Source organism: Phocoena sinus, chromosome 2 (assembly GCF_008692025.1).
Source record: "Phocoena sinus isolate mPhoSin1 chromosome 2, mPhoSin1.pri, whole genome shotgun sequence".
In the NCBI taxonomy this organism is placed as follows: domain Eukaryota; kingdom Metazoa; phylum Chordata; class Mammalia; order Artiodactyla; family Phocoenidae; genus Phocoena; species Phocoena sinus.
This window is the reverse complement of record NC_045764.1, coordinates 153,988,894-154,004,427: the sequence shown is the minus strand read 5'-3', so window position 1 is coordinate 154,004,427 and position 15,534 is coordinate 153,988,894. Positions and strand designations below refer to the sequence as shown.

The window sequence follows — 15,534 nt, the reverse complement described above, 5'->3', positions numbered from 1 at the left end:
CTGGTCACCAGACAAGGTATTTTGTGTCAGAGATCAGAGTATCTATCCTTTTATTAATATCTGTTTGGAGTCAGGGACACACAGCATAAAAGGTATAGAGCAGAGTCAATGGGTGTTAGTAGGGGTTGGGAAGAATGGTCAGAGAAATGTCTCAGGTTAACTGTTACCAGGCTTCCCAGTTGAACCTAAGTTTGGTTTTCAATTGTGGGAATTCCTATAAGAATTTGTTTAAAGCCAGACATTAAAAGGTAGAAGTAAAATGATAAAGAAAAGGAGAAAATTACAGGAAAAAAATACAGTTAGAAACTGTGCTTTTCTTCTAGCTAAGGTTAACCCAATAGTTTTGGAGGACTTGTGGAAGATAATGCCACGATTTGAATTTCCTGAAGTAAACCATTTTAAGCAAGTGAGAAAGAAACCAGTGGCAAATGACAGGGCAGAATGAAACTACGTGAATCCAGATAGGAGCAATTTATAACACCCAAGCATTCTGAGGAAGGGGGCAGGAAGCTTATTTGTTCCCCAGAAGAACATCTCTTGAGAAAAATCTGGGTTTGGTTTCGTGCGGTTAGGTTTGTCATGTGTCGTCAACCGCAACAGAAAAGTGGGAGCAAACAGCCCTGGAGCAACTGGTACGATCACCGGACAGAGGAGGCCATGCCCCTGGTGAGGACTGGGGAAGGGGAGGGCAGGGAGGGAGGAAGAAGTGGGGCCTCAGCTTGCCGGTTCGCCTACCATCACCCGAGGCTGGAGAAATGCCCCTCCCTGATGGATTCAAGAAAGAGGGGAAGCAGAAGTATGGGCGTGCTTCAGAGAAGGAAAGGGAAAGAGTGAGCCTAAAGCAACAACCCCAAGAACTTTAAACAAGAAGTGGTTTTCTGCTTTGGTTTCTGTGCTGCTGAGGATTTAGTCCTAGTCAAGGACCTGGTCTAGGCAGAGGTGCTGGGTTGGGCTTGTCCTTCTGGGTTCACTCAAGTGATTCCATGAACTGAATGGTGTCTTTAAAACAATGTGAGGACTTGCAGCTTTCAAGACAGCAGACAATTGGGTATGTTAAGTCAAGAAGTGAAAAATTATTTTGATATCTTTTAATACTAAGAGATAAAAATATCTTTTTTATCTTTTAATATATATCTTTTAATACTAAGAGATAAAAATACGATTGGTCAATGGCCAACCTCAAAGTTTTAATACTAAGAGATATCTTTTAATACTAAGAGATAAAAATACGATTGGTCAATGGCCAACCTCAAAGTTTTTAAAAATGTGCTATGTGTAGCTGGACATTGCTCATGGCTGCTATTGCCACGGCTGGCTATCTTCAGAAAGCAAGGCCCTTGGAGAAGCCTAGTCCCCTTGATATTTAAGAGACACGTTACATCAGAAAAATACAGACATTTATATCATGACCTTATACGTGTGAACAATTTGAAATAAACTGGAATATCATTCGTGCCTGTGCTAGAAAAGAGACACAACTTAAATGGAGGGAGGGATCCTTTGAAATTAGTTTTGGGGATTGTGTACGTAAATGCACACTCTGCCTGGAGATGTTTTCTACTATAATGAAAAAAAAAGGGTAATATGAATTCATGACACGGAGAAAAAAATCATTTATGAAGGGCTTTATTCTAGGGAGGGGGGTAGGAGAACCTTCAACCAAAGCATGAGTATGAAGAGTTGTGCACACATGTACAAGGAATTTAAGTTCAGTTTTCTGTGTTAGGTTTGAAAGAAAGTAAATTCAAACCAGTAATTGTGGTGAACCATACCCTTCAGGGAAAAAAGAAGTGACCATTGTTTCTAGAGAAGCACAGTGCTCTTTTGCCTAAGATGCCTCAACTTAGGAGAGCTACACTGATCACGTGCAGAAAGGAGTCAGGAGGCAAAAGCAGAGTCTTTTAAAAAAAGCACACCTTGGGGCTTCCCTGGTGGCACAGTGGTTGAGAGTCCGCCTGCCGATGCAGGGGACTCAGGTTCGTGCCCTGGTCTGGGAAGATCCCAGAGGCCACGGAGCGGCTGGGCCCGTGAGCCAAGGCCACTGAACCTACGCGTCCGGAGCCTGTGCTCCGCAACGGGAGAGGCCACAGCAGTGAGAGGCCCGCATACCGGAAAAACAACAACAACAACAAAAGAAACACACGCCTCCCAGATTTTCGTGACAGTTTAAAATGCAAAAATAATGCTTCTAGGAATACACCTGGGATCTATGACTGTGTGTATGTGTGTGTGTGAGAGAGAGAGAGAGAAAGAGAGAGAGACAGAGAGAGAGAGAGAACCTGTTCATCTCTTTCTTCATCCCCTTTTATCTCCCTCCACCTCCATTTTTCCTTCTAAGATGTGAGACCTGTCATAGTTGGCCTTCTAATCTTACAAAACAACATCTAAAAAGGAAAAAAAAAAGGTGTCTGTTTAAAGGCAATGTGCATTTCCCCAGGACCCCACGGGGCTGAATATTCCTTATATCTCTGGCTCTCTCTTACCTTGAAATAGAGAGTTAAAAACTGACCCTATCTTCTTTTCTGTGAGCTAGTTAGGAGGTCACATTTGTTTTCATTTTAGTTGTGGGAGGGTTTTTTTTTAATTTTTATTTCTTCTGTTGTTTTTCAGAGAACTTGACAGTAGGCTACTGGTGGTGGTTTCAGGTATGCACTCTGGTTGGTTGGTTTCAGGTGGGCAGGATGGTGTAGGGAGGGGAAGGTGAGGAGGACAGGGGAATGCCAGTCCCTGCAGGCTGCTCAGTACACTCTGTTCTCAAGGCTGTTTGCTATGCGGGCCGCAGGCTTTGGGCCTTTGAAGGGTTGAATACCATCTTTTGATTTACCATGGCTGATGGTGGGGAGGATTGGAAACTCAAGAACACCCACAAAGATCTAGCAAAAGAGACAAACAAAACCCAAAATAACCAAACACACACATACGCAAACCAAAGAAAAACCAAGAGACACACTGACAACAGAAATCAAATGTGCTTGGAAAAGAAAAAGGGCATAGTGTTGTAAAAGCTGCAACTTGGGGGAAAAAAGAGACACACAAGTAAACAAGCCACTGCTCAAAACAGTCTTCTGTGTCCTAGAGATTTTTAGGATTGTCGTATAGGCATTTTTCAAGAGTGACCAGTTGACCTGACAGCAGATAAGACTGATATTGATTTCCCACCTTCCCACCAGGCCATCTAGGGTTGCATCTGATACATTTGTCCATCATGTCTTCTCCATGCCTCTGACAAGCCATTCCACCGCATCTTTAGGAAGGAGTTGTGTATCTAAACATACTCTACATAGCCAAACAAATCAGAGGCTTAGAAAGTTTGAGTGCAGCTGTATCACTAATCCTGTCAACACAGGGCACTGACTTTCTACTGAGTAGAATCAGCAGAAATAAGAGATTGCTTTTTTTCCTTCCAAAAACCAAGAGGTCCTCACTCTCCATAGAAGATTGATTAGAATCCAGCCAAGAAGGTCAGCAGCCTGAGAGGATGTGAGGCCATAAAAGAGGGATTTCCAAAGTATCATTATAGGTAATTACAGTAGAAGAACAGGTCCTCCCTCAATCAAGCTACAAATTTGAAACTGTCATAATTTCTCAACACTAAGGAAAAATGGATATGTATTATATAAGAACAGAGTAACTGGTAACAGTGTGACTTAATAATTTTTATCAAAAGGGCTGTCTAGTGAGGGTAGGAATGTCAGGAAGGAAGAAGGGACACATACCAGGAGCCACACCATCCTTCCATGTGTCAGAGACTCTAAACTTATAGAATTTTTCCCCGATGGGACAACAGAAGTAATGTGACTTGTGCTCCCCACTAGGAGAGAGTAAATATAAGGAGATACTAGTGTCATCAAGGCCACCAGAATTTCCCATGGGAACAGTCCTTGTGGAGCTTCAAACAATGCATTTCTCATCCCACTCACATGGCTTCGTTCTCTCAAACACCACCCTCCCATTTTGCTTCCATCTCATGCCCTGTCCCTGTCCTCTGCTTTGACTGTTTTGAGTGGTGACCAAGGAGTTGGACTTAATGGGAATGTGCTTGATCAAAAGATGGACCAAAGTAGCGTGTTTTACACAAAGCTAAACGATTCAAAAAACCAAGAAAGGAAACTTAGAAAACAAATCTTCTAGTAAAGAAACCACCACTGTCAGAAACCAGAAATTGACATCAAAACCTCATGCAGAAACAAGAAGGTGTTTGTTGCTGTTGGGATTTATCCTTGGCCTATTAAACAAGAGGTGAACAGCTAAATTTCAAGAAACAAACAAAGAATTCAGTCAAACCAATGAAAATCAGAAAAGAAAGGGAAGACAAGCCCAAACAGAGTGGCAGAGGGTACTTCATACGATACCTAAGTTAACCATGAGCTTCACGCGCCCCCCATCCAGCTCCAAACGCAGGGTGTCAGCAGAGTCCCTGGAGGTAGTAGCCACCAGCAGCCCATAAGCTCGCTGGGACATGAAGCGGAAGGACACGTCCTCTGCCTCGGTGTGCATGACCATGGGCATGATGATCTTCATGTACATGCTGCCGTCGTAGCTCAGGATGGACGCCTCTGCAGAGAAGAAAGGAGGGTATCGTCAGGATGAAGGATGCCAGAGTCTGCCTTTGCTTCCAGGGTAGGCAGAGTAGAAGGAGAGGGCACTAAATTAGTAGACAGGTGTCTCGTGCTGGCTAGACCTCCACTGCTGCTTTTAAGCTGTATGCAGACCCCTTAAACTCTGAGGTGCTATTTCCTCATTTGTAAAAGGCATCTGATGGCACTGGTCCCTGCCCTACCATGCTCACTGACTTGTCAATGGTACCACATGAAATAATGGATGTGAAGGCATTTTGCAAAAGTGAAAATGCCCTCACAAATGGTAGTAATTCTGTATGCTGTAGACACGACAAAGCAAAACAAGACACTAAACAAAACTTGAGTCCTGTAAATATTTCATGAAGAACAGGAGGGAAGCAGCAGTTTATAATCACCACAGTGAACAAATACATACTTGCCAGAGTGCTGCTAGAAAAAGAAAAGAGCAGCAGCACAGCCAGGCCTTGTAGAAGGTTGCTTGGCCCGTTCAAAGAAGATTGATGGAGCCAGGGCCAGAACAACAACAAAAGCTAAGCACACCTTTGGGAACCAGACATTTTACTTTTATTCAAATAGCACTTTTATAGGAAAGGAAGAAGCTCACTTTTATTTGAAACCTTCTCTAGTCCAAACACTTTGGTTATGAGCCCTCCACCCCCTCCAATATGTTATCTCATTTAATGCCACAACGTGGGTCTACCATTCCTACTTTCGAGCAGAAAACCAAGGGTCTTAGGGGGAGTAGGTTATCATCCCTAAGTCACACAGTCTGGACTTTTTTTTTTTTTGTGGTACGTGGGCCTTTCACTGCTGTGGCCTCTCCCGTTGCGGAGCACAAGCTCCGGATGCACAGGCTCAGCGGCCATGGCTCACGGGTCCAGCCACTCCGCGGCATGTGGGATCTTCCCGGACCGGGGCACGAACCCGTGTCCCCTGCATCGGCAGGCGGACTCTCAACCACTGCACCACCAGGGAAGCCCCACAGTCTGGACTTTAACCCGGTATATCCAATACCAAGTCCAGGGCCTGTTATGTAGCACCATGTGGCTCAAAACGTGAATTTGTTTAATCATTTGTTTAGCAAATATTTTAGAGAACACGGGAAGAGAATATCACTCACATTCCTATGAAGCCAACTGCCACTGAACTCAGCACTTGGCACTGAAAAGGTCCTTACTAAATATTTGCTACATTCCAATATGCACTATGGAGGGTACAAAGGTGAAGCAGACAACATCCCCTGTCCTGAAGGGAGACTAAGCACACACAAATAACTACTAGAATATAAACATGGCTAAATGACCCAGCAAAGATATATTGATAAAGCCAGGAGCATTCAGAAGAGAGAGGCTATAGCATGCAGGGGAGTAGAATTGATGTGGTAAAGTCTGAAGCTGGTCTTGATAGATGGGTGGGGTTTTTAATGAAAGAAGTGATGGCATCAGATTTCACAGGTAGATAAAACAGTATCTCTATACACAAAAAGGAAAGAAGAGGGGTATGCTCAGATAATAACAAACTTCAATTTAACAGAAGTGTCAAGCATATTTTAAGAATAGTTATACAAAGGTGCTTTGAGATTAGAATAAAATCAATGGACTTTGGTAGATACTGGGAAGTAAATGAATAGTTTTAGATTATGAGGTACCACAATATGCTCATTTGTGACTATATACCAGGCACTCTTCTAGGTGTTGAGGACATGACAGTGAACAAAAGGAACAAACATCTTCTGTCCTCATGCATAAAAGGCATAGGAACACGGAGAGACAAGGCAGACCACGTGGAAAGTTCTCAAAATAGTACGTCATCATCATACACCCAACCTTATTTACACAACACACAAAAGGTCCATGAAAAAAACATAAATACACCTGTCATTCCTGGGAATCAACCTTCACCTGGGTAAAATCCATGACATGCTCATAGTTGTATATTATAATGTGCAAACTCTAAGAGGATCACAAACAAAGGTGTAACAGTTACAGACACCATCAAAATGAAAAACATATTTTGAAGATCTCTTCTTATTTGAGAAGCATTATCTAAATGTAACACACGCTCAAGATGTAAAACGTTTATCTCCTGAAAGAGCAGAATCAAAAGATCAATAACAATAGCTAAAATTTATTGAGCACTTACTATTTGCCTGGTGCTTTCTAGGATTTTACATGCATTAAGATGGCACTTAATCCTCACAAGTACTTCGTGAAGAAGACAATATTATTATATTTTATAGATACCAGGTCACACATCCAAGAAATGGCAGAGCTGGAAGTTAAATGTAGGCAGTCCGATTCTCATGGCTGTATACATAATGATTCTGCCAAATTGTGAGAGAGTTATGCTAGGAGCACAGTCATGTTTCTTAGCACATAAAGTACATCTACAATGCTTCATGGCAGACTGTGGTGTTCTTGTGTGTGTGTGTGAGTGCATGCACATGCAGGCACATGTGTGCACATATATACACATATATGCCATTATTTAAAGTTGTATTTTATGAACATATACAATTATATAGAGATGATATGTATTTCTAAATAATATATTGTTATATATTACTAGGCACAATGCTGTGTGTGTAATTATGAACACCATTAATTACTACTATGTACCTTCTACTATAGACACCCACACAAAAATACACTCCTTTTTAAAAGATGTTAGGGTATTCAGTGAGCCATGAGATGGTTGTTTTGATGCATTCAACTTAAATAATTCCAAAACTAATGGCCACTTTTATCTCTCTGGATATGTATAGTGGCAGAATATATGCATAAATGAATGTATCTTTATGTCAATATTGGTAGTGTCAGAGAACAAATATCAGGTGCATATGTAGTTAAACATCTAATGGTACAAAATAAAGTATGTATCTCAATGTATACCTTTGTGTGTATCTTGGTGAGTATGTTCTACTATTAACATGGTATTTTTAAGGGGAGGGTGATGAAGCAAAAAACTTAATATAGGAATCAGCTGAAACAAAATTTGTTTCAGAATTCATATTAATTTGCTTATAAGATTTCAAACACAAGGGGTACCATGAATGGAATACTATTCAATGGAAAATAAGTCTAAATAAGGAAAGTTATTTGATCTAAAAACTATCAGATTATTGAGTGTTGAAAGACCACATCATGAAATGCTGACATAATAGTACTTACACAGTTCTCCTTTTTTAAATTAATTAATTAATTAATTTATTTATTTATTGGCTGCATTGGGTTTTCGTTGCTGCGTGCGGGCTTTCTCTAGTTGAGGTAAGCAGGGGGCTACTCTTCGTTGTGGCACACGGGCTTCTCATTGCCATGGCTTCTCTTACTGTGAAGCACGGGCTTTAGGTGCGTGGGCTTCAGTAGTTGTGGCACATGGGCTCGGTAGTTGTGGCTCGCGGGCTCTAGAGTGCAGGCTCAGTAGTTGTGGTGCACGAGCTTAGCTGCTCCACAGCATGTGGGATCTTCCTGGACCAGGGCTCCAACCCGTGTCCCCTGCACTGGCAGGCTAATTCTTAACCACTACGTCACCAGGGAAGTCCCCAGTTCTCCTATTTTGTTCCTCTTTTCCTCCTTTACTACTTCCTTTTGTCTTAAGTGAATATTTCCTAGCATATTATTTTAATTCCTTTGATGGTTCTTAACTAAATAACCAAGTAACTAAGAGCTACTTTCTTAGTGATTGGTCTAGGGCTTACAACATACATCTTAATTTATCAGAATCTACTTCATATTTATACTAACTTAATTCCAGTAAGATACAGAAACTTTACTCTTACATAGCTTTCTTCTGGTCCTCCTTTTTGTGTTATTATTGTTATTCATATAATGTCTATATATGTTTCAAACTCAAAAATACATTGTTATAATTATTGCTTTATAAAAACTTCTTCTTATGAAGTGAAGAAAGGAGAACTCAGATATATTTATAGAGTTTTTTTTAAATAAGCTTATTATTTACCATGTCTGTCTCTCTTCGTTTCTTTTTGTGGACTAGCAGTACCATCTGGTGCCATTCCCTTTCTTCGATGTAGCTTCATTCATTTTTTATTATCAAATATATTACAATTCTATGTTATAGGCCCAACAATACAATTTTATAGATTGTTTTATGTAATTGCTTTTTAAATCAGTTAAAAGAAGAAAGAAAAAGAAATGTGTGATTATACTCTTTTATCATTACCTACATAATTACCTTTATTGGAGCTCTTTGTTTTTTCATGTAGATTCAAATTACTGTCTGCAGTCACTTCCTGAACTTCTTTTAGTAGTTCTTATAAGGCAGGTATACTAGCAATGAATTCTGTTTTTTGTTTACCTGGATACATCTTTGTTTCACTTTCACTTTTGAAGATGCTTCTGTTGGCTATAGGATTCTTAGCTGATGTTATATTTTTTTCAGCACTTTCAATGTCAACTCACTGCCTTTGGCCTACATTGTGAAGAGACATCAGCTGTTAATCTTATTGTGGGCCTTTGTATATGATAAGCCACTTTTCTCTTGCTGCTTTCAAGATTTTCTCTTTGACTTTCAACATTTCTATTATAATAAGTCTGGATGTGAATGAATTCCCTTGTACTGATCCTTCTTAGAGCTCACTGATGTGTAAATTAGTGTTTTTCCTCAAATTTAGGAAATCTTCAATCATTAATTCTTTAAATATTTTTTCTGTCCTATTCTCTCTCTCCTTTTCTCCAGGACTGCCATCATACATATGTTGGTACTCTTAATGATGTCCCATATTTCTCTGATGCTTTGTTTATCTTCATTCATTTTTCTTTCTTCTATTTAGACTGTATAATCTCTACTGATCTATCTTCAAGTTTGCAGATTCTTTCTTCTGCTAACTCACATTTTCTGTTGAGCCCCTCTAGTGAATTTTTCATTTATTGTGCTTTCAAGCATTTTAGATAGATAGATAGATAGATAGATAGACAGACAGAGAGACAGGGATAGATAGGTAGGTAGATAGGTAGATAGATAAATACTCCCCAAATGATAGAAATTTTGGAATTGAAAAGTTGAAAAATAGATATATAAATATATATAATTTAAATCTCTTTATTAACATTATCTATTTGATAAATCACTGTTATCTTATTTTGCTTTAATTCTTTAAGCACAGTTTCCCTTAATTCCCACAAATCCCTTTGTAAATATTTATAATAGCTTTGGTGAAGTTGTCTGCTAAGCACAACATCTGGGCAGTTTCTATTGCCTGTATGTACTCCTATGTATGGGTCACACTTTCCTTTTTTGTGTATGTTTCACAATTTTCTGTTGAAAACTGGACATTTTAGATAACAGACTGTAGCACGTCTGGATACTGCTCTCCCCTCCGTGACCACCACCAGGGCTACTTCTTTCTGTTTGTTCATTCATTTATTTGTTTAATGACTTGGCTGAACTAATTCTGTGACATATTTGCCCAGCAGTGTGAAGGCTCTGATGTCCTTGTTCAGATATTTTTGCATTTTTTATCTTTTAGCCTGTCTTCCTAGGTGTTGATCCTAGGTCAGTATAAGCCACTTATTGCTCAACTATTATACCTAAGCCCCCTTGGTCAGTTAATTTTTACTCATTATCTGGTGGATTTGTGTGACTTGGAGACGGCTTTCACAGTTCAGTAAGCTTAAGACTTTGCCTCACGTTCAGCCAGGGACTAGTACTTGGAAGTTGCCCCTCCTGTCACTCCTGAGTCGGTGCAGTCTTGGGAATATGCACAGTCCTCCAGCCCACCAAGGATAAGTGTGGTTTTCGCTTTAAGCCTGGTCTCCTAGGGGTATCCCCTGGCTAAAAGCAGCTTATTGTTCAGTCAGTTAAGAGGTTGTACCTTAAGCCCCTTGAGCCAATAGGCTCTTCCTCTTACTGATGGATGTATGTGTAGCTTAGTAATACTTTCAAATCTTCCCCATCTCCTCCTCTAATTAGCTCTGAGTGTATCCCAGCAAATGAGTATAACCATCTAGACCTCCATGGCTTTCTCTACCCCTGATGCTCTTTGCTAAACTTCTGACATTAGCAAACTTCTGGTCTGCCATTTCACTCATTGCTACTAGTATCATACATCTACCTGTCCCTTCAAAATTGATAGTGACCAAGATCACCATTATTTTCAAAAGTCCTTTACCCATGAGCTTCTCTAATCCTTGTTCTAAACAGCCAGGCAGAGTCGTAGAGCTCTGCATCCCAATAACTTGCATCTACCCCAGAGCAGAACCTCTGTGCCACTACACAACCCAGCTGTGTGCAGAAACAGTGGCCCACTTCTCCCTGAGTGACATTCCCATTCTAAAAGTGGGCATGGGAGGAAGATGATAGGTCCTGGTCTTCTCAGCTTGCCCCTCCTAACATGAAACATGACTAAGCTGGGGCAGGGACAATTGGAGCCCCTATATTCTTGACATGCCAAACCTGGGATAGAGCTTCTGCTCTATGAATGGAGATTTAGTAGGAGAAGTGAGGCCTCTTCTTGGCTGTGCCTACCAGGAATATTGCTTCTGCAACATGGAACTGGGGAGGGTTGAGAGGCACCAGTAGCCTGACCATCTGAGGTGAAACTGTAGTCCTAGTGTAACTGGTTGGAGAGAGAGATCCTGTCTTCTTGGCCACAACCACCTGGAATGAAGCTTCCAGAACAAGGAGCAGGGGGGTAGGAGAAGGGAGCACGTTGTTGTTTAAATACCATAGCTCTCACTTTTCTTAGTGAGATTTGGTAGATCTCTTAAATAAATGTTTCTCCATTTGTTGTATGTCCTTAGAACAATTTTCAGAGATTTTAAATGGTTGTGTGTGTTTTAATAATTTTCACCAATTAAATGGTTGTTTCACTGGGGAGATCTGCTAAGTTCCTCGTCCAGCCATTCTAGAGTTCCCTATTTTGATTATTACAAATGTCTTATATATCTTTTCCCATAAAATTCCTGGACTCCAGATTCAGGTGAGGTTCCCTGGCTGGTAACACTTTGCATTTGTTGTTGCACATCACTCCTGGAGAAATTAAACACACGTTTTGTTCACCTCAACTGGAAGAGTACTCTTGGAGGCTTGGGCTTGTTTTCCTCCAGGCTTTGCCCCACATGCCTTTTCCCTTTGCTGATTTTACTCTGTAACTTTTGCTGTAATAAACCATGACCATGAATATAGCATCTCGAGTCCTGTGAGTCCTTCTAGAGAAATATTCAAATTGAGAGTGGTTCTGGGGACCTCTGATACCCACATACAGTTGTCCTCAGTGTACTGGGGGATTGGTTCCAGGACCCCTTGCAGACAACAAAATCTTCGGATGCTCAATCCCTTATGTAAAATGGCACAGTATTTGCATATAACCTACAAATATCCTCCCATATACTTAAAATCATCTCTAGATACTTACAATACCTCATACAATATAAATGCTATGTAGTGTTAAATACAATGTAAATGCTCTGTAAATAGTTGCCAGTGTGGCAAATTCAAGTTTTGCTTTTTGGAAATTTCTGGAATTTAAAAAATATTTTTGATCTAAGGTTGGTTGAGTCCATGGCTGTGGAACCCAAGGATATTATCAACTGTATTCTTTGTTCTACATTCATAATGCGTATGATCATTATGTGTTTGTTGTATATTCAAAGATGGTCACTATTCTCACCATGCCTTTTGTCACAGTTTCTCCATTTCTGAGTAATTTTATTTCATCTTTTAAGTGCTTGGATTTTATGGTAACACCTTTTTATTTTATTTTATTTTTTGTTGTTTTTTGTTTTCAACATACCCATCAGTTTCTTTTTTTTTCTTTTAACATCTTTATTGGAGTATAATTGCTTTACAATGTTGTGTTAGCTGCTGCTGTATAACAAAGTGAATCAGCTATACGTATACATATATCCCCATATCCCCTCCCTCTTGCGTCTCCCTCCCACCTTCCCTGTCCCACCCCTCTAGGTGGTCACAAAGTATATGGAAACACCTTTTTAAAAAGAACTCACTAGTATTATTATTACCAAAGTTTGTTCATGTTTGTGAAAGTCTATTTGTGCTCTTGATATTTGAATTGCATTGTGGTTGTGTGTAATTCTTGAGTCACCCTTCATTTCATGCAGAATTTTACACACTTCGAGTTATTGTTCTTGAGATTGTATAATGCCAACATTTCCTCTCATAGGTGGTAAATGATGTAAATTTTGTATAAATGCCTAAAGAGTATTATTTTATTCCTTGAAGCCCAATGACATAATCAATACACATCTCAGTGTTGAATATACTATATCTGATTTTCTTAGAACCCATCATGCTATTTTGAACTTTATGGAGTCCGTTCTTTATATTAAGAACAAATTTCTGGTTTGATGCCCTTAGGTAATCTCTTTGTTACAGTACTCAGTTTTTCTGTTTCTGAGGTCCAATTATCTTGTCTGTCCTCATATCTCTTAGTTTCTTTATTATGGATTTCGGCTCTTTGACTTTTCATCAGCATTCACTGTGAAGCATTTTCCTTCTATCAATACATCAATATTTAGCCATGTGTTATCTGCACCCCTGTGGTTACTAATTATTTCAAATAAGTTATGTGATCATACTTTGGCTCTCAGATATTCCATATACAGTCTCTCTTTTCCATTCACTCATTTGTTTTTATTTTTTCTTTGAATTCTTATACCATTAATTAAATTCTCTTAAAATATTCTACAGTGCAAATGAGCTACAGACTATACAGCTCATGGGAAAGTTTTCTGTCCTTTGGTTTGTTTTCTTCTAGCTCAAATTCCTTCAGTTTTCTAAGCTATACCTATGTTTTTTGAAATTGTATTTGCCTGATGTTTTCTATTTGCACTGTCATGTCATTGTCTTTCCTGCTCATACTCAGGTGGCTCTGTCCAGAGTTTCTAGTTGTTCACATATAGTTTCAGTGACTTACTGGCTCCCAGAGTCATCTACAGTTTAATGGCTTCATATTTTTAGTTCTATGTACTTTTTTTTCCTGTAGGCTGAGAGATAGCAATGTGGAAGTTAATGGATGGGAGAAATGAAGAGCTCAGCCAAGACTGTGTGTAACCTTCATTTAGCTTTCAGAGCTATGCTGTCATTTCTGAAGCTTTGTTAAATGTCCTCTACTCGAAGACAGCCCACCTGGTTGAAGAGTGCATCCCAAGGCCATGGTGGTGGGAATGATACATTAGAACTTTTGAGCCCTTTAGCCCTGCTGACATCTCTTTTGATCCTCAGTCCTGTTGTTTGTTTCTGTTACATGCATTTACCTCTTACAGACATTCCCATTATTCTTCACTCAGATAAGAACATCTACTCAATCTATTTATTTTCCTCTATAAAGGTATTTTAGGGATAATTCTCAATATTTTTTTTATCAACTGGACAGTACTGTACCTGAGGAACACAGGCAGGGTTGGCAGCCTCATCATGTTTGACCATTCCTCTTAACTTGGCTTCAGAATCATTTATCTTGTTCCTATTTTTTGAGACTTACGACACTGAGTTGTGCCTCTTTCCTTACTTACGGCTGACAATTATTTGGCTGGTATACCCTTTTCTGTTTAACTTGAAAGAGAGTTTCTGGTAGGCAACTTTCCCCTACCATCTTCGTACTTCTTTTCATAATCAAATTATTGCATCTAACACCAAAGGAACAGAGAGGAAATAATCAAAACTGAGGGTTCTTTAATGTTATTATAAGCATATGTTGTTTTAGATGTGATGAGGTCCTAATCAAGAAGATAGGCGAAAATTATACAGAAAATTGACTGTAGAAAGTAAATGGTACAGAGAAGTTCTTCTTGCCTACACAAACTTGGAAGTGATACCATTTACATTTCCTACAGTTTTAAAGGAGAAAGCCAGATTGGTAGGCATGCACAGGGAAGGGATAAAACAAAAGCACTAGACAACACAATCGATGTAATGCTGCTAACGAATGCAAGGGGTCCCCTGACATCGATACAGTACTATGAGCAACTAGCAATGTGCTTTCATGTAGTAGACTTCCCAGGTCTCACTTTGCACTTAGCATACCAAGCAGACTTCCTAGCACTACCCACCGGCCCTTAAGCCATCTACTGTAGAGAGAAGATACTCTCACGGCCAGCCTTGTAAGCAAAGTACCAATAAACAATCACCCGCCTCACCATCTTCTCTTTTTGTACCTTCAAGACATCCTCCTGTTCACTCATGCAGCCACTGGCCTCATACACTCCCTAAGTGTGTTTTATTCTAACAAAGCTTCCAGAATACACAGACTGCTTCCTCTCTACCCAAACTGGGCTGATCTTAAGCACTGTGCAAATCTATGCAGGAATGCCCACCAGGTTCTAATTCTGTATTTTGCAGCAGCAGGAGCAACATACATTTCTAGGTCTGAGCAGACCCAACAGCAGCCAACAGTTCCAGGGAATCACAACTGATATGAGGTGACGTCCTCCCTCTCATGGACAAGGCTGAGAAGAACTAACTTTTCACATCCTCAGCATCGTGCTGCCATTACATACAGTTCGACTGCTTTCCCATCCCCAAACAAGTAAAGCACTCTAAAGCCATGACAGAAGCATTCTCTTTACTCATGACAACCCAAAATATCTCCAGGCATTGTCAAATGCCTCTTGGGGGAAAAATCCCCACCCCCAATCCAGGTGAGAACCACAGTGATGATCCCATATGGGCTAGAGTATATGGACTGGAGTGATAAAGTTAAGACTGAAGGGAGATGCAGAGGGTCCATTATAAAAGAGCTAATAAGCACAATTAGGAAGTTTGGATATTAGTTAACATAAGAGGGTGTTTAAGACAGGAAGTGACACAATAAGACTTGCTTTTTAGGCTAACTCTGGTGCTGCAGGGAAGACAGAATGGCATGGTAAGAGATTAGATGCAATCTTACCCAATTTTCCTCCAGATACTATTGCCGCTGCTTTATTTTGCAAACGTATTATGAAATTTCGAAACAATATTTATAAATGATGGTGGT

The 15,534-nt window shown here is 39.9% G+C and overlaps 1 protein-coding gene across 11 annotated transcripts in view; it reads right to left on the bottom strand.

Moving 5' to 3' along the window:
• The window catches only part of NRXN3 (neurexin 3), a 1,706,389-nt gene that overhangs the window by 1,039,642 nt on the left and 651,213 nt on the right, over positions 1 to 15,534 (bottom strand). For all 11 annotated transcript variants that reach the window (XR_004348667.1, XR_004348670.1, XR_004348668.1 and 8 more), the window contains one exon: positions 4,353 to 4,556. Coding sequence is in view for 7 of the 11 variants with exons in the window: in XM_032624307.1 (XP_032480198.1) it covers positions 4,353 to 4,556 (204 nt within the window). In the remaining 4 variants the exon portion in view is untranslated. The remainder of the gene's footprint in view (positions 1 to 4,352; positions 4,557 to 15,534) is intronic.